The 21784-nt window shown below is 44.3% G+C and overlaps 1 protein-coding gene across 5 annotated transcripts in view; it reads left to right on the top strand.

Moving 5' to 3' along the window:
* The window catches only part of LOC146557277 (partitioning defective 3 homolog B-like), a 224139-nt gene that overhangs the window by 122897 nt on the left and 79458 nt on the right, over window positions 1-21784 (top strand). For 4 of the 5 annotated variants that reach the window (XM_085250598.1, XM_085250597.1, XM_085250602.1 and 1 more), the window contains 3 exons: window positions 996-1040; window positions 8630-8845; window positions 10750-10978. In XM_085250598.1, coding sequence (XP_085106724.1) covers window positions 996-1040; window positions 8630-8845; window positions 10750-10978 — 490 coding nt within the window. The remainder of the gene's footprint in view (window positions 1-995; window positions 1041-8629; window positions 8846-10749; window positions 10979-21784) is intronic. The other variant, XM_085250599.1, reaches the window with a different exon arrangement.

The raw sequence follows: 21784 nt of genomic DNA, 5'->3' as shown, positions 1-21784 counted from the left end.
TTTATATAAAAAAAGAGCAGGACGCAGTTTTCATCTATTAATTGGTGGGTCATTTTTATTTAATTTGTCCTGATTTCATTTTTCAGTCCAATTAAAAACTGAAGAATTATTTAAGATCAGTTGCAAATGATGAACGCCTCCCTCGCTCACCGCCGTCCCTGTCGCTCCATCTCTGACACCTTTCCTTCTCTTTGCAGTAAACTTTGTTGGCTTTCGCTCGCATCCTTTTCCCTGTGAATTCAACCAAAACTTCATTTCTTCAGCTTCGAAGGCTGAATTTGAGTTTTATAATCATTATAAAAGTAGGCGACCGGCCTCCTGTGTGTGTGGTAACACAACACCGTGTGCATCACATGCGTGATCCCCCCGCTGCCGGGGAATGCGGTGCAGATCGTGTCAGAGGCAGGCAGTTTGGCGGCACGCTTCAGGCTTGGTTTTCATTAGAAAACTATTTGCTCAGAGAAGCCGTGTCACTGTGTTTGATGCAGCTCTGCTCATCAGCTTCTTGGCTTCAGAATAGAGGGAGAAAAAGCAAGAGGGGGACCGAGACGGAGGCAGAAAGCGTAGGACGAATTAACAGCGAGAATGTTGATCAAAGGAGGGAAAGAAAGAGGAGCGACGGGCTGGATGGACGGGTGTAACTGAAGAGAAAAGAAAACAGTGAAGTCGAGACACGTGCGGCAAAAGGGCAGAAGGTGAAGGGACACATGGGGGTCAGAGGGAAGAAGACAGAAAGGGAGGGGAGATGACAAATGAAGTGAGAGCAAGGGAGGAAGGGAAATGACTTAGCAGTAGCAGCGAAGCCGACCCGACATCACAGGAAGCAGAGCGGCTGCCCCGCCGTCGTGTAAAATGAGACAGAAAACACAATATTGGTTTAAAGAGCGACGGTGAGAGCAGAGAGCGGCAACGTCAGAAAGTAGAAGTACAATAAAAACAAGCATTTTGGAGAGACAGGCGTGTTTGTATGTTAACATCAGTTTCTTGTGTTTCAGTGGCAGATGAGAACAATGTTGGATCCCTGGCCGGAAGCAATGCAGGTGAGCCAAACTCCCAAACACTCCTGTATGATCCGTGTCGCACACACATGCAACACATTTCAGAAACAGTAAATTAGCCACAATAAATGAGAAACTGCGGTGTACACAGCAAACATATACATGCTGGACACTTTGAAGGTTTTTCTGGAGACAAATGGAAACAAAATTTGATAAAAAAACCAAGAAAGAAGAGCAAGGCCTCACCTCACAGACGAGACCGATATAAGGGAGGAAGCAGTCATGTAATAGGAAAGCTGAAGTGCGGGCGGGCAGAGATGCACGATGCTTCAAAAGCTTTCACCACAGCAGCCGACGAGCGTGTTTTTAAAAGTTTTCATCGGAAACTTTTCTCTTTCTCTTGCCTTGAAGTCTCCAGCATTACGTTTGCGGCCTCTTCAGCATTAAGAGCACTCGTCGTTGCACTCTGAGTCTGCCTTTATCCTCCTCACTCAGTCCAGCACTTCTCCCACTTCATACGTGCTGGTACAGACTTTTATTTGTTAGCTCCATAACAATAAGCATGAGAGACAAGTTATGGAAACAGAGATTTAACAGTCTGTATTTTCTTCGCTCTGCTGCACTGCTGGCTGCTGCCAGTTTTGAAGGTCCTGCAGGATAATAATAATAACAATAGTGATGATAATGCGTGCTCTGTCCGGTAACTCAGGGATGTTTTCTTTACTGGACTCCTGGATATCTGACATGTCGTATACCTCACCTCATGGTTTCAGGCCTGTTGAATGTCCAGTAAAGACACTTTATCTGGTTGGTTTCCAGATTATTTTCCCAAGGCCCGTTACACATTCCCCGTACCTGTTTCCTGTCAGCGTGTTTATAAGGCTGCACAGCCCAGAGAGCTGTTAAAGAGAGTGTGTGCCTGGCAAGCGCGACAGCCCACTTTCCTCTTCTTTAATCCAGTTTATAACTGAAATGCTTCCAGCAGCTCCACGATAGGCTGTCAGGACAGCTGCACGGACTTCAGAGGAGGGAGAGCGTGGAGTGGGATGGGGTGGGGTCCTGGGAAATGAGCAGTTTAAAGACAATGACTTCTGGGAATGTTGTTTACACTTCCAGCGATGGTCTTTCCCTCCACAAAGCCAAAGAAATCTCCGGACAACGACATCACACGTTCACCCACACACACGCGTGAAAGCTGTCGCCGTCATGGTGATAGTATTGTAATGGAAAGTCCCCATCATCCTGTGGAAAATGTGAACTTCATGTTATATTATAGTTCTGCTGAATTTGAGAGGCAAAGCGATGGAAATAGGCGACCGCGTTACAGACCGTGCGTGTGCATGTATGGAAACTTTCCCTTTAAAAGTGAGTGCGTGCACGTCTTTGTGGCTAAATGAAAATCCCACGTGTGGAGGCTGCAGATGAGCGAACGGTCTTCAGGAAAATTTTCAGAAATTCTTGCGATAAATAAACACAGAAAAGCCCCGCTTTCACATTCTGACAAATCGTGTCGGGGTTTGTGGTCAGACGTGTTTGACGTCTTTGTGGCGGCATTGAGAAATAGGAGCTCCGTCATTCTGGTAATGAATCAAACGAGCTGTGGAAGAGGAAACGCCGACAGAAGAGATGCTCCCAAGTAAACTCCACGAAGATTACTCGAGTCATTATTGGCTGCACTTGCATAATCAGAGCACATTAGCTCGTATGGTTCAGTAGTGCAGACTCATCCTTTAACCGCTGTGAGAAGGACGACGGAGTCAAACACACAAACTGCTGACAGGACGTAAGCGGCTGCAGCTGTGCTCCTTTCGCTGTGCCGAGCCTCGGGTGATGTAGGCGGCCTCGAGCTGTGTTTGTGAGCCTGCGTGCAACAGTGCACGAGAGCTGTTTCCATGTGAAAGTCAATTGTGGGGAATAAACAAGCTCCAGAATCGAGAACATTTCCATCCACGCGCACAAACGCCCTCAGTTGTTTCTCGAATATGCGCGAGTCTTTAATACAGATGCTTCCTTAAGAAGTGGGAAAGAAAAGGTCTCGTGTGTTTATACTCACTCGTGTGAGGGTTTTTTCCGCCTGCAGCAAACATGTCTTAAACTGCCAAATTTCTTGTATGCCTTTGTTGCAGTTTTATGTCTTTGTATTGCCGAGTTTTGCTTCCTCCACCCACCAGCAGCCCTCGCTCACTCACTTTCTTGCCAACGCCATTCAGGCTTAGAGGCTGGCAAACAGGCAGAGGAGCTTAGGACGGACAGCATCTCTCTGAAAGTGTGTGTGTGTCGGGGGCCAGAGTGATGCTGAGGGACCCCGGTGCAGTCCATTGTCTGAATCGCTCCCCGGTGAAACTTTGACTTTGACAGCAGTCGCACGCTGACAACACTTTGCCAATTTGCGTCTTCAGAGAGCCGCATCTCTCTGGATCCCCTTCTGTCTCCTTTGTCTCTTCCTTCCTCTCTTCCTTCCTTTGTTTCCAGTCTCTCTGGCTCTCCCAGACTTTGCTTTGGATTTAACCTGAAAGCCACCTTGTTAGGCTGATGTGGATTGATGGATTAATTTGTCGCAGGGAGAGCAGCTCAATTTGTGTCTCGTGTCAGCGTGGCTGCGTGCACGCTCGATGCCGCCTCGCATTAGCTCCTACCGGCTGTTATTAGAAGCAGTGACTGCTTTTCCATCATTCTGTGTTTTAACTCTCTTTGTGTGCACTCTTGGCTCTGCGCCCGTATACCTAATGACCTTTGACCCCTCTCCGTCTCCCCCAGTAAGCCAATAAAGGTAAGCAGTAATCGGGAGATGGTCAGAGCTGTCGCTTCTCGCTGGTTTGGCCATTCGTCCTTTCCAGGCTTTACAGGATGATAGCTGACGTGTGCTGCGCTGATGTTGTATGATGCATGAGACGCTGCACGTCGAGGTGGAGGCCAATGTTTAAGATTTCCATCTTTTAGCAAACCGAAGCGAGAATCTATGAGCCTCCACAGCTCGTGCATTAATGAGTGAAAAATAGATTCTCTTCTCCAAACAGCTCGTGCACATGGATCTCAGATGAAGGAGTCATTATCCTGCAGAAACGACACATTAGCTCTTGTTGGCAGCGAGGCCGGCGACCATCTGGTTTTTGGGGCGGCGCTCGTGGAAGTCCTCCGTGCTGCATATTTGCATTATCGTTTCTTTCGGTCAATTATTACAGCGTCGCCTTTCAGTCCAGCTGCATCTGCGTTAAGCTCTGTGGGAATCTGAAATAAATACTGAGACGTGAGATTGACGATGATGTCACGTGTTTGTACGGCTTATGATGCCCGTTCAATTATTACGGGCCCTGCGGGATCGGAAAACCTCATTTCGTCGGCCGGGATCTGTGAACTGCTCTGCACACATGTAATAAACAGGAAACGGTTGCTTACACAAACCAGACTGTTTCACACACACTCTTAGAGATGCTTCGTGTAGCCTGCACACCTCACCCTTTAGATCATTTTATTTTGAGGAGGAATTTTTAATTAAGCGTGTGTCTTCTCTAACGCGCATGCCGGGGCCGGGTGGTATTTGTGCTGTGATGTAATGCTTTTCTCCCCCCGATGGGACAGTGGGAGAAGCTGGATATTGTCTTTTTCCATGGAAAAGTGGAGCACGGAAATGGAGCTGCATTTCCTTATTGGAGCGTCCAAAGAGTGCTTGGGTTCATCAGAAGTTGGGGCTGTTGTTGGGTCTGCTGGCTTTGTTGCCGCTGCCTGCTGCTAAGCTGCTCCTTAGTGTAATTTTGACTTTGAAAGTAGCCCACTGCCTTCCTGCCAACAAAATAGCCTTGGGATAGCTTGGCATTCTCTGTCTTTGTGCTCTGTTTTTAATTTTTAATTTATATATTTTTTGTTTTTCCTCTCTCTCTCCCGTTGTCACTTCCATCCTTCCTTTTTCATTCCCAGGCCTGCTGTCTTTGTTTCTTTCTTCTTTTCTCCTCTGTTTTTCTCTGCCAACCCCCACCTTCCTCCTCCTCCTCTGCCTCCAACCATTTTGATATTCTTGTCTTACTTGTGATCCCCCCCCACACACCCCCCTCGCTCTCTCTCACTCTCTAAAAGCAGCTTAATTCTATCATCTTACAGTTGGACAGCAGTAATTACATTTATGACACAAATCCTGCTACTCAAAGCAAAAAATGTTTGTGAGAGCTTGTGTGTGTGTTAGCTATATATCCTTATAAGTGATTGTGTGTGTGTGTGTGTGTGTGTGTTCCCTGATTACCCAGCCAAACACCACAAAGCTATTTATAAAACTTCAGCTCATCCAACTACCGAGTGTTTTGCAAACAGTTTTTGGACTCGGAGGTCAGCCTGTGTTTTATTAGCTTCCTTGTTCCTGTTTTGCTTTTTGAATTCTAGCAAATAACACATGCTTTATCATATATATGCAGTTAAGTCCATACGTATTAGGACAGCAGCAGCATTTTTGTAGTCTTGTCTCTGTCCAGTCATTTCAGGATGTTTTCTCGTTGTTTCATTGTTTAAACACAGACGTGATCTGGAGCTGATCTGGTTGCTGGAACTTTCAGGATGAGGTCCAAAGAGGTGTTGATGCAAATGAACGAGGCCACCATCAACCTGAAAAAACACAATAAAAAAGTGGAAAAGTCAACAATCTGCTACATTCTTAAACATCACCATCAAGTTTAATTGATCTAAATTTAATTCAGTTTTATTTACACGGCGCCAAATCACAACAACAGTCGCCTCAAGGTGCTTTATATTGGAAGGTAGACCCTACAATTATACATACAGAGAAAAACCCAACAATCATACGACCCCCTACGAGCAAGCACTTTGGCGACAGTGGGAAGGAAGCCTAATCTTAAAAGTAGAGATAGTGTCTGTCTCCTGAATCCAAACTGGAAGCTGCTTCCACAGAAGAGGGGCCTGAAAACTGAAGGCTCTGCCTCCCATTCTACTTTTAAATACTCTAGGAACAACAAGTAGGCCTGCAGAACGAGAGCGAAGTGCTCTAATAGGGTGATATGGTACTACAAGGTCATTAAGATGAGATGGGGCCTGATTATTTAAGACCTTGTATGTGAGGAGCAGGATTTTGGATTCTGGATTTAACAGGAAGCCAAAACAGGAGAAATCTGCTCTCTTTCTAGTCCCTGTCAGGACTCTTGCTGCAGCATTTTGGATGAACTGAAGGCTTTTCAGGGAGTTTTTAGGACTTCCTGATAATAATGAATTACAGTCGTCCAGCCTGGAAGTAATAAAAGCATGAACTAGTTTTTCAGCGTCACTCTGAGACAGGATATTTCTAACTTTAGAGATGACTATAACATCTAGTTCTTTTACTGCATCTACTTAAAGTTATCAGGTGAAAGTGGTGCATGGGGGGTTTCTTCTGTCACGCAGCAGCTCAACAACTGAAAACTTGTATTTAAAATGATTTTGTTTGTTTGTTTTTCTTTGTTTAAAGGCAGAGTACACGTAGCTTCAGCCCGTTAGCCGCAGCACACGGTCCTGTTGAGCTTCTGGAAGTCATAAACTATGTAATCATACTGTCAAAACAAATACAGATGCTTCTGTCGCAGCGTTACAGTTACACAGCTAACACCCTGTCATACTCCACGGCATATATGAAAATGCAAATCAAGAAAAATGAGTCACCCGATGTAAATAAGATTTGGGAGTTCAGCAGGGACTAATGAGCTGAGACGGTAAATCATGTGCTAAATGCTAACAGCACATAAAACTTTTCATAGTTTCGGTGTCGTAACAAAAGGTTGTTGGACCACAGCTGGAAGGGAACTGGTCTGTCTGCAGAGTAGACACTGACTGGGTTATATTTGCTTTTCTTAAACTGGTTCTAGTGGTTTTTTGTAGGTTTGGCTTTGATGTTCGCAAGGAAAAGGATGTTTTGCTGATGGCTCACGTAAATCTAGTGTTTCTCATTAAAAAAGTAAACCTGAAAGAATTTAATTTGAGTTTCAGTCTCAGTTTTATGACTTTTGTTGGAACATTATTGTTTAATTCTTTCATCGGTTCAGCTGTTCGGCTGTCGCTCCTGGGTTGATCCAGTCTGGAGTAATCACCTGGCGCTGTGGTGATTCAGTGTGCCTCTGAATGTCATGTGGGCAGTGTTTATGGATGTGAGTCTGACATGTTGTGGCCTTTGCCCGTCTCCTCTCTGAGCGGACCACTTACATTATGCATGTGCACACGTTCATTGTGAGTTATTACTCGTTGTGTGTTTGTGTGCGTTTGGTTAATGGTTGTTTAAATAGATGTGGAAGTCGCCTCCTCAGTCCTCGGTCATCTCCTGTGCAGTGAGCACGCGCGTGTGCACGCACGCACAAACAGCAGCAGCGTGTATAGGGAATCATTAGCTAAAGTGATGCAAGTTTAGCTATCATGAATCACAGTGGCATCATATCGACAGGCCACGGCCAGCAAGGAATCCGGAGTGTGTGTGTGTGTGTGTGTGTGTGCGCATGTAAGGATTACCAGTATTTTGAGCTGGCAGCTAGCCCAGCCTTCCTCCCTTCTTCCTCATTTTTCTCTGTCCTCCTCTCTGCCACCGGGGTTTCCCATGATGATATCCTCTGGAGGAAACTTAATTTGCTCCCTCCCAGTCATCTTTCCTCCTCCCCATCTTGTGTCTTCTCTGTTTTAGGTGGCACAGAGTGACACTTGCATTACCTCTTCTCCCTCTTTTGTTTAATAAACAGCAATCCTCTGAAGTGGTGGAGACATCACAGCGGGGCCCGAGGCTGAACCCGGTCCGGATGCTTTTAACTTGGGTTTGTGCAGCACATAGCAGCAGTTGCTAGGTTGCCTGCAAAACGCCAAGAGTGCAAGCTTTGCTGTTTCTCCAAATGTAGACTTTGTGTGCTTGAAACGTGAGGCTCTAACACACATCTGATGTCTCTCTCCCTCCTATGAATACTTGTCTTCTCATCCATCGTTCTCCTCTTCATCATGCTTCCTGCTAGATCCCTCCCTCAGTAATATCTCTCACAGCATACTCGTGATGATGGATGGAGATCTCGGGACGGTGAAGCAGACTTCCCATCCATCACAGACTCAACAACAGGATAGTTAACTGCATCGCTTTTTTATTGGCACTTCTCTCTGGAGTTCAGCCGTAGCCTGGCGGGTCTGGCTTTGGTCCTCGTGTCTCCTTCAGGGTTTTAATCTGATCACGGAAAGGTGCAGCAGCGATAAAGCTTTTTTCGATCGCCACACCTGGGCAAAGGTGTCTCTTTCCTACCGTATATGTGCAGGTCTTCTGTGGCACTGAAACCAGGAGCAGAGCGACAGTATCTACATCGCGGACGTGCAGTGAAATTCTTCAGATTTGGCACCAAAGTTTAAAGATGATCTAATCAGAATTTGCCGATCAAAATTGAACATGTTTTTGGTCAGAAATTCTTCAGAGATGCTTTCTGACCCTTTGAACTTAATGCAGTAAAGCAAAGGGAGATGTGATACTTCAAACGAATCTAAGCTGTCTACTGCGGTTTCATATTCAAAACCACTGTGTGCTGCCAAGCCTGGAGCTTTCTGTGCTGTCAGTCTCACCTTCAATGATCAAATGCAACCTGACTGACTGTCAGGAGGAGACACCTGCAACATGCTAATATTAGTTCCTTTTCCCCCCACAGCATCATCAAGCCCCGTGGAGCTCGGCCCCACCCTGGGCCTGAAGAAGTCCAGTTCCCTGGAGAGCCTCCAGACGGCCATGTTGGAGGTCAACAGAAAGAACGAACTCCTCCCGTTCCACCGCCCTCGCCCAAATATGGTGAGGGGAAGAGGCTGCAACGAGAGCTTCAGAGCAGCTATCGATAAATCCTACGACGGGCCGGCTGAAGATGATGACGGTAAGCGGGAGAGAGAGACGCGTGTCTGCGATAGGCTGACGATGCATTGTCATTCATTTGTCTACACATCACATGTTGCTGCGTTAGAATGTCAGATTTGTATCTGCAGCTCGGTCCGATTGGTGACATTTATCTTCACCACGTTCACGGGGAGTTTTCTAACGCAGTGATTGATGCCCGCTCAACTTACCGCCGTGCGTTAGGTGTTCCCCAATTACACTTTCTCAAGTAAAGTGTGACAGGGGCTTTGCAACAAGCACCTTATGCCTCCAAATATCAGCACATATTCAACTCCCAGCTGTGTTATTAGCAGCCAAGTCTTATCAGTCACCACCAGAGTAATGAGTCGGCTTGTTTCAGATCACTACACTCACACAGGATAGGACTAATAGGGCATTTCAACACACACACACACGCCGCGGCCACATCTGTCACTATCCTTCTAAATATTCAACACTTTCAGAGCTGCAGTTAATCGACAGAGAGCACTGAATCTGTCTTTCGTTTCTCTGCTGTGTGCTTCTCTTTGTCTGTTGTCGTCACTTTTTGCTTGGGTTTAAATCATGTAAATGCTTATCGAGCGCTGCCTGTGAGAGGTGAGTTTGCACTCTTTAGCCTGGACCTGCGTTTGTTAGAAAGGCAAACACTGGTAATATTTTGACAGTCCAAACGAAGCAGTTAATGTGCAGCAGATGCATTGTGTGGGGTCCTGAGCTGAGTCCAGCTAATACCACAGGAGAACAGCGTGTCACAGTTTCGAATCTATTCACTTGTGATGAGTCAGTGCCTTTGAGGCCGTTCTTCAGCTGGGATGGATTACTCTCAATACTTTTTCTTATTTCTGTTTAATTTGGATCATTTCTTTATTTCTTTGGCGCAGAAAAGATGAAAAAATCCCGACTTTATGCTGACATGTGACGAGTCTCTGGCATCGACCTGCTTTGAAGCAAATATTCTGATTATTGCTTCAACCTGTTGTTGTGATATTTGCACATTTTCTGAAACACTAAAATTCTGTGAACAAGCCTCACAGGAAAAATAAAAACCCACATATGTGCACAATTATCACAGCAACAAAAACTCTAGTGAGATCACGTCTGCTGCCATTGTGGAGCATGATGCTGTGGGTCTGCAGCAACACAAACACACACACACACACACACACACATTTCCATCCTCCCGGAAGACGGTCTTTGTAATTAATGCTGAAGTGAATACCCAAATAAAATTAAGCCCCATTTGAAGTCATAAATTTAGTTTGGTTAGCTTATGAAATCTGACAAGGAGTCTATAATTTCTGCATGTTTGTGTGTTTGTGTGTTTGTGTTGCGTCTCAGACCTCCAGTCTGTCAAAGAACCAATGAGGCGTCACGGTTTACTCTGTGAAGAGCAAATCAACTCTCTGTAAAGCTGATAAGTGCACTGTGGAGAAAAATGTAAACTCTGTCTGACACTTTGCACGAGTCGTTTTTATTTGTGCACATTGTTGCTTAATGCGTTTGTTTTTTTTGGCCTTGACCCTCTTTGTGACGTGCTGTGTGAGCACCAGGCTCAAACTTGTAGGTGAACGTGCAAGAAAACGACCGTGCAAACAGTTTGTACTCACACAGCGGCATCGGCTAAACGTGGAAAAGTCACCAGCATCACTGACTGACTGGTCGGGTCACACCCCCAGAACAGTGCGTTGTTTTTTTGTGTAGTTTATTATCAATAAACAACATTTCACAGACATCACCTGCAGTCATCGTACTTAAAGCTGCCTTTGGTGGTCTCTCCTGCACAGCAATCCTTCAGGTCAGGTTGATGATTCAGATGTTTATGTTTTATTGAATTAAATCCAAAGTAGTTGTTTTTGCTACTTTGTTTCATCCTCCTTATATCGTTCTTCTCTTTTTCCCCTCCAGATGATGGTACCGAGCCCAGTTCAGGTCGGGACACGCCTGCGAGTAGTTCCTCTCGGCAGGGAGTTGGTGACCAGGCTGAAGAAAAAGGCAAAAAAGAGAAGAAAAAGAAGGCAAAAACAAAGAAGAAAGAAAAGAGCAAGGTGAAGGGGAAAGAGAAGGAGAAGAAGAAGACCGAGGAGCCCGAGGAGACGGAAAAGAAGAGCAAGAAAATCGGCTTCGGTCTGCTGAGGTGAGGGATTTTAAAACGAGTGCTAGCATTAGCTTCACTTTATTGTGTCTTTGTAATAAAATACAAACTTTGAGCAGAGATGCACCACAGCAGACTAAAGATTCAGTTTAAACAGACGTTATAAAAGCCAGAAACCCTGCTGTCCCCACGGCCGACCACACGGCCGACCACACGGCCGACCACACGGCCGACCACACGGCCGACCACACGGCACATATCAAAGCTTTGAAATCATTTCTCACAGAGCGGTGATTTCCAAAACCAACATCAAAGCGTTTATTAGACCAACGTATTTGTTTTAACGTGTCACCAGCTTCAGTTTCACATTATTCACACCATCCAGACTTCAGTGGAAACATGGTGGTGCTGGTCTGGCAGTCTGCTCCGCTTTGCTGAGCCTCACTCAGTGAAGTTTAGTGTGTTTGCTGAGACGAGAGTGGAATTTGTGTCTTTCTCATTTGCACTTTTAGATATCAGCGTTTTTTACTGTTTGCTGATCACTTTTTCGTCACCGATAAGCAGTCCTGAACTTTTCTGCTGCTGCTGGATGTTCTCTGTCCTCTCAGAGCCCACGAACCACCAGCTGCACAGGATCAGGTCAGCTTTTGTATCATTGCAAGGAGCAGAGTTCACTAGGCCGTCACCTTTTCTTTGTTTCTTGTCAGAAAACCCGACGTGCATCATCAAATATGTTTACATCCCACCTGCGTTCGTACCGTGTCGGACAAAACATGAACACTGAGCTCTTTTTTTGTGCCTTCGTGAATCGCTGTCACGTGCTGCAGGACACAAAGACCGCTCTGAGACCGGTGCCCACATTTTCCTTAAGAGGCCTGAAATTTTCACTCAGAACTATTTTGTATGATTGAGACTGCACCTCTCAGCGTGACTATAACATACGTAGCATGAATGAGGCAAAGTGTTTCAATGAACAATTTACTATACTTTCCACCTTCACTGCTGCCTACTATCAGTGTTTTTCCCCACTGTGGTTCTGAAGTGGGATTTCACATGACTATTACACAGATACAGATCTTCAGATAAACAGCAACGTGCAATTTGATCTGCAAAATAGAGCCGCAGCCTTTCAAAATACACTCACAAAAGCAGTCTGTGTGAACTGGGACACAGAAAAGCAATTCCAGATTTCAAAGTCCCATTTTATCACAATGATTGTATCTCCAAATTGCATGTTATTTAAAGTGTAATATTAGGCAGTTGGACTAATATGCACTAATTTTGTGTAATCGAATAGGTTTAATTCTTTTTCTTTGAAAGTTCTTTCACCTTTCCCCCGATCTCCCTTCAGCCGGCTTTGTTTCTCCCATTCTTGCACCATTTAATCATTAGGAAATAAGCCTTTATGATGTGGAGATAGAGCCCGTTTTATTGTGTTAAAATTCTATCTTTGTTATTCAGTGGACTGTGTAAACGGCTAATCTAAGCCTGTTAATAATTATGTCAGATGTTTTTTATTCTTCGCTAAGTGTGACCGAGTGTGAGGATGACCAACGGAGCGCTGTGTCCTGTGTGGTTTACCTTTACAGGAGCTACCTGTCTGCCTCCTCCGTTTATCCTTAGTTGAGCTGAGCTGTGCGTACGTTAATGCTGCCATCCTCCAGCCCTCAAAACACAAAGAGACCTTGTAACACAGAACTAAGTTCCTGATAACTGAGCAGAGATGAGCAGCTCTGAGTTTGATGAAAAGTTGACCTTAATCAGCTTTGCGTGCGTTTTATTGTCAGCTGTGTTTGTCAGTAGTAAAACTGAAGGTCTGTGATTCACTCTGGTATTTCTCTGTTCTCTGGAGGGACTTTGTTGTTGAGTTTTCAGACAAATTAAATATTCCGATATTTGAGGATTGTGAATAAAGCTGCAGTCCAAGATCAGATAACAGGAAGTGTGTGTGCGCAGAAAGTGAGAAAAAGGGTCCTTTTCTTTGTGTGTGTGAACTGATCTTCATCATAGCCTGAGCTCGTCTTCAGGAATAGTTCTCCAGGCTTCCTGAAGGACGTTCAGAGCTTTTCTTTCAGCGTTTCTGCCGCTTGTTCAGTTTCCTGTCGAGATGATCCCACGGTAGATTAATAGCGTAGAGGTCCGGGCTGTGGGAAGGCCAATCCGTGACGGTTTTTGTTGTTTGTGTGTTGTTTACTGCACTGGCAGCGTGTTTGGAATCACTGTCATGCTGAAAAATGAAGCTGTTTCCAATCACATCCTTTCCAGATGCAAGAATCTAAATCTGATGGTACTTAAAAAAAAATCTAAACAGCATTTGTTTGCAGAAATAAATCAATGCTGCTCCCTGTAAGCTGCAGCATTTTATTATATTGTCACAAATATAATTGCTGCAAATGTCTTTGAAATATTTGATCGAAATATTAGTTTTGATGCTATCTTGCCCACTCTTAATGGGAACAAACAATCTGTTTTTGCAACAGGCTGCTAGTCACAAAGTGGCCAACGATCCAGTTTAAGACTGGTTCTCTGTTTCATGCAGAAACAACACAGGTTTCTCCCTCAGGTGCCTTTTCATGCTTGAATGATTCACAGATCAGTGTTAAGTGGCTTAACAAAGAAACACCCAAAAACAACATTCCTCCGAAAATGTTCAGGTACAACGACTGAAACCGATGAAAGCAAAGTAAACTCTGAAAGACCCTCAGAAAGTCTGGAAACTGTAGACCACCTAACAAAGAAAACTAGAGCACAGTGTACCTCGTCTGAAGCAAACGTAAAGAAATGAGGAGAGGATCAAGACTTTTGCACAGCACTGCATGTATCTAGAAGCCTGGTGAATCTTAGCTTTGGACTTGAGATGAAGGATGTTGTTTAAACATGTTATCAAAATAACTGCTGATGTCATTAATGACAAAACGTTTGATCATCATCACTTTTGTCTGAAATCAGCAGTGGAGGTCCAACAACAACAACATACCGACTGGGTCCTAAACTCCGTTACTTCAGGTCCCAAAGTCAAACGAACACTGCAGCATCACTGAGAGTTAAAAACTGTCTAAATTCTTTCATCTGTAATAAAATGATCAGCGTTGCTGCTTTACCAGGTGTAACAATTAAGTTTAACATCCAGGCATCCATGAAAACAGAATTTATTAAATTTAACAGAGTTAGAAGTTAGCAGGAAGTTAGCTCGCTAGTTAGCTAAGCATGATATAGCATGTTCTGACTGAGAGATTTCTGGAAAATTCAAACGTACAGCTCTGCTATCACTTCCAACATAAATAAGGACAGAAAACTAAACAGCAGTGACATTTGTAGGGTTACTGAAGTTGGGCTAGCTGCTATATAATGATGTGCTACGTGATCGCTAGCGACACAGCTATGTTAGCCTAGCATAAACACAGTGAAGCTGGAGGATGAACGCTAACTTTTTTCGATAAAAGTTAACTTGAGGGTTCCTGATGGTTAGAGACAAATGCAATCACATGGCAGGACGCTGTAAACGGACCAAACTTCAGTCAGGAGAACAACTGAGATAATATGAGGTTATTCATTCATATAAGATAAGATAACCTTTATTTGTCCCACACGTGGGAAATTTGTTTTGTTACAGCAGAAAGTGGACAGTGCAAAGTTACATAGCAAAAATTATAAAACATTATAAGGCGTTTAATGTGCCTCATAATCCAGTGCGCCTTATGGTCCGAAAAATATGGTACATGTACTAGTATTTGATGACTTCATATAAAATACACACTGCAAACAGAGCTAAGTAACGCAGTCATAAATCATGTTTATATAAATAGTTAAACGATGACAGAATGTACCTCCTTCTTCTCTTTCCTTCTGTTGCTGGTTTTTGTGGGCACACCTCCATCACACATCACAGACTGAAGGATGTGGTTTTTCCACCTCTTTCGCTCCATCGCGTTTGTCTTTGTTTTAAGCGCCTCAGAGTTCAGCGACGGTTACAGCGATACCTTCTGCTTGTGTTCATCCACCTCTCTTCCTCTTGTCTGCCACTCTGTTTGATTACGGTTTGGACAGCCTACGCCGCACACCCGAGAACATCTCCAGTCTAATCTAAGCGAGCCTCCTCTCCATCCATCATTTCATCTAACCCCCGGCTCTCCCATCGCATCTCGCCACAAGTGCTTTAAAACCATATAATACACCCGAGGATATTTTTAGACCTGTCCCCTACACCTCCTCGCTCATCACTGTAAAAAGGTCTTGATTAGATCCCAGTGATAATCTCAACCTTTCTCTCCTTCTCCTCTTCCTTGCCATCTTTTGCAGCGACCACCCCCACCCCCTCTCTCCATTCCCACCCCGCTAATCTTTGCATCATTCCAATTTTTCCCTCTCCGTCTGCTCTCTCCAGCTCCCGCTCTCTATCTGCATTTGATTGCATGTAATGGTGGTAGACTGAGAAGGCAAATTGGTGCTATTCAGTACAGTTCAATCTGGGGCGAGCTGCTGATTTGTCATATTCATCTAAGGGCACCTTTGATTGGCCTAATGGTCTGGAGGAGAGGCAGTATGGGATACTCTGCCTTACTGCAGCTCTCTGGTTGTACAGTAGTAAGTGTGCATGCATGTTATAGACGGTTCGCACGTTTGAAACTTCAATTCAACCGCTGCGTTACCTCGCTGATCGTGCACTGCCTCTGAAGACGCTTACTTTACTGGATTTTGTGATTTGAATTGTTAAGTTGGATGAAGGGAGGGTTCAGCGTTGCAAGTACCTGCAGTAACGTAATTACTGTATGTCTCATTCTCATCGTTAACCCCGGCGATAACGTCCAACTCTAAATGTTTGCTTCAAATGCCCTTTAAAGTGGACAGCTGGCTCCGTCATCTGAACCGTTGCCACTTGCCAATCAGATATGCCAGTCATCTGCGTGTGTGTGTGTGTGTGTGTGTGTGTGTGTGTGTGTGTGTGTGTGTGTGTGTGTGTGCGTGCACCGTGGTAACCGGCCCACCGTCATGAATATTCATGTGCTGATAAAACACGATTGGTCACACAGTCAGATGGTTGTCATATAGTTGGCACATGGTTACTGTGAATCTTCCAGAGAGTGTGTGTGGATGCATTTGTTTTTCTGTAAAGTTGTGCGTCTTTTGTCTTTCTTGCTCAGACCTTTTAGCGTCGTGTTATTGTGCTTTATGTGTACAGAAATATAGTGTGTACACGCAGCCATAACTCTGTGCTCTGCACATAATTTACACGAGTGGAAAGTACGGTTGTTGAGCTGGTCCGTCGTCTGCGTGTGTGCGACCGGCTGTGAAAGAGGAAGGGAGAGAGACAGTCTGTACAAATGAAAATATGGCGATCTATCAGGTGTGACTGGGAGAGGACGAGGTCCACCAGAACAAAATGTAAGCGGGCGCTGCTGCTGTCACTGCATCATATTCATGTGGTTATTGATGTGTGTGTGTGCACGCTGTTCATTTTCAAATTTAAACTATGTTTATTGGAATATCTGATATATAATGGGTCTGCCTATATGAAGCACCACGTGTGTGTGTGCATGTGTGTGTTTGCTGACTATCATTTATAATTATTGAAAAGGTTTCACATGAATGGCACATGTATACTTAAAGAGCTTTGAGCCTTTAGCCCATTTTTTTACCTCTCACTGATACCAGTAATTAGACTTCCCCCATATTGTCCCATTTTTTCCTCGTGGCTCCTCTCCCGCTCTCTGCGCTATTTCCAGCTGGTCATAATGCTGCATCTCTGTTAGACTTAAAGTGCTCCATCGCTGGGACTATTAGCCCATCTCAACGGTGGGGCCCATTAGGACTGACTAGCTCCATTGTGGGCTGTGTAATGGTTGAGCTTCATGCTAGGCCTATTAGCCCGAGTCTGTGCATACTGTATGCCTGTGTGCTTTTGAATGTGTGTGTGTGGTGCTTAGATGAAAAGGTTGATGGCAGAAAATGGACTTACTTTGATGCTGCAGTCCCCATCATTTGCTGGAGATTTTCTGATTGGTGGAGCTCTGCTGTGTTTGAATTAAGCTGCCTGTAAGAGTTGCTGCTGTACAGTTGCAGCACTTAAATAGGCTGTGAAGAAATGACATGTTGGCAGTTTGATGGAGGCCATATTTCACTCCCGATCTTAGCACAAGTCCAGCAAATGTCATTTATAAATGTATATTCAGGTTGCTTGAGTCAGGCCAGCTTCTTTCTCAGTTAACCCTCAGCCATCTTCTTCTTCTCTTCTTCTTGTCCTTAGCGGGCGACCAGCGGCGGTGGTCTGCCGCGCAACCAGTACGCTGCTGTAGGTGCCGCAGGTTCTCTTGCTTGACCAACGATTATCTTCCACGCTTTTCGATCTAAGGCGATGGTTCTTGCCTGCTCGAGGTCAAGTCGAAGGGCCTTCAAATCATCCTGGATTTGTCTCATCCATGTCTTCTTTGGTGCATTTCGATGCACCCTCCAATCGGTGGGGCGGGTCAACCAGAGTAGGCCATGGGGGTAGCGGCTCGGGTCCATTCGACAAATGTGGCCAAACCAACAGAGTCGGCGGCGCTGGATTAGGTTGCCGATCGTCAGTTGGCTGCCGCAGCTGGTGAGGATGGTGTCATTCGAATGACGGTCGCGAAGGGAAACGGCGAGAACGCATCTAAGGCAACGCATTTGGAAAACTTCGAGCTTGCTCAGGTCGTGTTTGAGCATTGTCCACGTCTCCGCACCGTAAAGTAGAATGGGCAGGATCAGGGTTCGGTAAAGGTTTGCAAATGGCTCCTAGAGGTTGCTGGCAGTTTCTGCAAAATCTGATGCCAAGTTCAATTCATGCAGACCTAAAAACCAGTCAGTAACCCCTGGTAACCAGTGGTTGTCAGGGAAAATTGCGTATTCCCCATCTTTTTAGTGACTGGTTGTCGGGGGTTACAGATGGTTGAAATTGAACCACCTCATGATTGCTTTGGTTGCTGCAGTTGTCTTTAGATGACTTTTCAATTCATTCAATTCCACATTTAGACTCAGTTGCAACTTTTATTTTGCATTAAACTCGAATGCATGCATCTTAGATTCTTGCATTTTGGCTTGCAGCTTGCACAGGGGCATTGACAACAGTCTTAGTGGCCGCAGGTTTTAATTTGCTTCCAACTGTACATGAAGATAGACGCGTGCAGTAGAAATGAGATTTCAAGGCACTCGAAATTTTGTGCATGGAAGACGACTCCAAATTCCCCAAGCAGGGGAAAAAACAGGCTTCTGACCAGACGCTGAATTTCATTGTTTCATGATTAGAGAGCACATGCTTGAAGCAGGGGAAGGACTCTGCCAATCAAACGTCTTGACAGAAAGTCATTGGGGTGTCACTGACTGATGTCATGCCTGTCAGTCATCAGAGCGTGTATGTGTATGTGCGTGCGTGCTTGTTATTGTATCGCACTTGTCAATCACCCATTCCCTCATAGATCTATTTTCCAATGATAGGAAAGGAAGGCGTGTCCTAGGAGTGGTAGAGGGAGGGAGGGAGAGAGAAAGGAAAGAATAGATGAAGTGAGAGTCACAGATGTTTGGCCTGATTTTTCTCGGTTGTCAGTGGGTTTATCGGGAAGCGCAGGTGTGTAACAGCCGCCTGAAGACTCGGCACTCCACATCTGTGTGCATGTTAATGTGTGTGGATTGTACATTGTTACGAGTGTTTTTGCTGAATAACATGTTTGCTGGATGTAAAGTCAACATAACGGCTGGTACCGTTTGCTTCCTTCTACTAAAATCTGAATATTGTAACAACTGATCATGAAAAAACAAATTAACCAAATTTTTTTGGAAAGCTGAGTTTAATTTCACTACCCACACCCCGATCAGTGAAGGAGACTAAAAGATCTCTAAAAGCAGCCGCAATCTAAAGAAACAGCTGTGACACAAAGTCACTGACCTCTGTCGGTCTGAAAGGGTTGCAGAGACATTTCTAAGGCTTTGTGACTTCAATGAAACACGGTGAGAGCCGTTATCCACACGTGAAGGAAATCTGGAACCACGGTGAACCTTCTCAGCAGCAACCGGCCCACCAAAATGACTCTGAGAGCTCTTCAGCTACTCATCCAGGAGGTCACATGCCACCAACAACAACATCTAAAGAAGTGCAGGCCTCATTTGGCTCAGTTAAGGAGTTCATGATTCAACAATAAGAAATTCCAAGGAGAGAACCACTGCTGAGAACCACATCTGCCAAAAAACATCTGGATGATTCCCAAGACTGAGGACATAGAGGCTGAACTTTGTGGAAGGTTTGAGTCCTGTTACGTATGGCAGAAAACTGACTGAACATCATAGCAATGGTCAAACATGGTGGTGGTGGCGCGATAGTCTGGGGCTGCTTTGCTGTAACTGGTGTAACTGGTGTGGACTGTAACAGCAAGATAAAAGTCTTCCACCTGCTATCTTTTCTCTCTCGGTGGTTCTGTGTTTACAGTCAGGAAGTCTTCACTGGTCGTTTCTGTTTAAGCAGAAAAATCAAACTAACACACCAGATTTGTGTGAAGAGCTCACACGGAGAAGCAGAAGTTGAAAATCCACGTCTAACATAAACACGCGTATCACTTATATAGAGTAACCACCACCTGTCTTCGACAAATTAAACTAAAAGTAAGACCGAAATGACACCGCAGTCAAGTGCGAACAGTCTTTCTCGCCATCTGCCGTGATGACATGTGCCGTAAAGTTTTTGAAACATCGACGGTGTTGCCACAGTGTTTTACTGTCTGTGTACTCTACCCACTGTGGGCGTCTCTCTTTTTTAATGAAGCTTGGGATTAAAGTGAGACGGGGCCGTTTACTGTAATAAGCAGACCGTAAGTACGCACATATTCCCAAAGATGCAGTTCCCGTCTTGGTCAGACTTTTAGGCTTTTCCCTACACAGACGGGAGCTTTAGGAAAACCGGCTGTAGAGCAAACTTTCTCACATGTAAATGAGGAGCCATACACTTTCCATACAGACTGAGGTGTTACTTCCTGAATATTCATGAGTTATCGTTCTGTTCCCACTAATGACACAACAAGAGGTGATTTATTCGTCCTAACTGGCTGTTAATCAGCTGCTAATCTTACTCTGACATTTCTTGTGAAACAATGTTTCTCAGGCGATATCATCAGAACTTGTACATTTTAAAATCTCATCAGGCTGTGTGTTTAGTTTAGTTTAGTTTAGTTTAGTTTAGTTTAGTTTAGTTTAGTTTAGTTTAGTTTAGTTTAGTTTATTAGGACCCCCATTAGCTCATGCAGTATCAGTAGCTACTCTTCCTCGGGTCTGACGAACTTTTTATGAAAATAAAAAAAACTTTCATCCATGAAAGACAAAAAAAGGCTCATAAACAACAAAACAACACAATTAAAACCAACAGCTCGATTAATCATACATTAATTGTTACAAATAAACATCTATAGGATTCACAGCAGCTCATTTGCTTTTTAAATGATTAACTCCGTCCCAGGGACCGACGTGCTCGTCACATAAAACGTCCAAAACGTAACAAAAAATAACCAATTCTAGTTGTTGTGATAATTCCTGAGATCAAAAACGGTGGAAGTGAACTCCGTGCCACCGTCATTGCTTTATACTGCATTGGATGAGTTGATGTCAATTCTAGAAAAATAACATTTTGCTATAAAGAATTTCTGCTGCTTTTGCTGTGATGATTTTTCTAATAAAGTTAATTAATCCTGCCTTTTACACTTAACACACTTTAGAACTGAACAACTGTGTGTGTGTGTGTGTGTGTGTGTGTGTCTGTTTGATTTTACATTTTAAATCCACTTTTACGTGGTTTCAATTCATCAAATAGAAAAATGATCCAAATGTGTTTTTAAGTATCAAATAAATGAAGCGCATGAAGAAGAAAAACTGGAAAAGTGTAGTCTCACCTGTGAGACCTTTCTACGTCTGTGCACAGTGATTACATGCAGGCAGTGGTTTGTGATTTAACTGATTATCTTCGTTGGACAAAAGGCGTTTAACAAAGGAGAAGATGAAAGGAGAGACGTCGACGGGTTGTTGAACGAAAGATTGAAAGAAACAAAAATGAAACAAGTTTTATTTTTACCCATTGTTCAACAAAGCGGCGTTTAGAGGGACAAAATCAAAGCATGCCAGTTTGTCTCCAGTTTATTTATGTGTTAGTTAACTTTTCTTACCGTGTGTGCGCGTGCACGACAAATACACTCTGCAGGAGTGTTGATTCAGAAACCCTACGTGCTCAGGCAGAAGGTAGTGGCAGGAGATAGGACTTTACTAAGAATGAATCTTTGTTCAACTGTGTGTTGCAGGATGGGAGAGTGGGCTTAATTAAGCTGTGTGTGTCCGTTTTCTTTGAATCTCTTTCTTCTTCTTCAGCTGTTCTTTCATTTTGCTGCAAAGCGTATGGAAATCGTCGATAACTGGATGTGGTTGCTTGTCTATTTCCAGTCAGAGAAGAAAAGCAAAAATGGGCAAATGAAGGATTGTTGTGTGTGGCGTCAAAACTACGCCTGCCAACAGAAGACCACATTAACATGATGCTGAGATATAAAAGAATCCATGGCATCGTGATTTCACACGGAAACGTGCATTTCAGATGCACATCTTCTTTTCTATATCATTAACACCTCCAAGAAGAAGATAATTTGTGGTCATAAAGACTTGCCCGTTGTCAGCTGCACCGCTGCGGAGTGATACTGCTGGGCCCAAAGCGTGCCAAGGAAGCACTCCATGCACCATTATGCCATGGTGTAGGGAACACCACCAGGATTCGTGGCGCTGTTGCCAATTTCTGACTGTACCATCTGTGTCCTTAAGCAGAAATTGATAATCCAACAGACCAGACAACATATTTCCAGTCTTCAG

This window comes from Mchenga conophoros, linkage group LG16, assembly GCF_057382185.1.
Source record: "Mchenga conophoros isolate Kocher_MC1m ecotype Shallow Benthic linkage group LG16, M_conophoros_male_GT1.1, whole genome shotgun sequence".
In the NCBI taxonomy this organism is placed as follows: domain Eukaryota; kingdom Metazoa; phylum Chordata; class Actinopteri; order Cichliformes; family Cichlidae; genus Mchenga; species Mchenga conophoros.
Note: the sequence above shows the minus strand (reverse complement) of the source record. Positions and strands in the feature narration are given on the sequence as shown.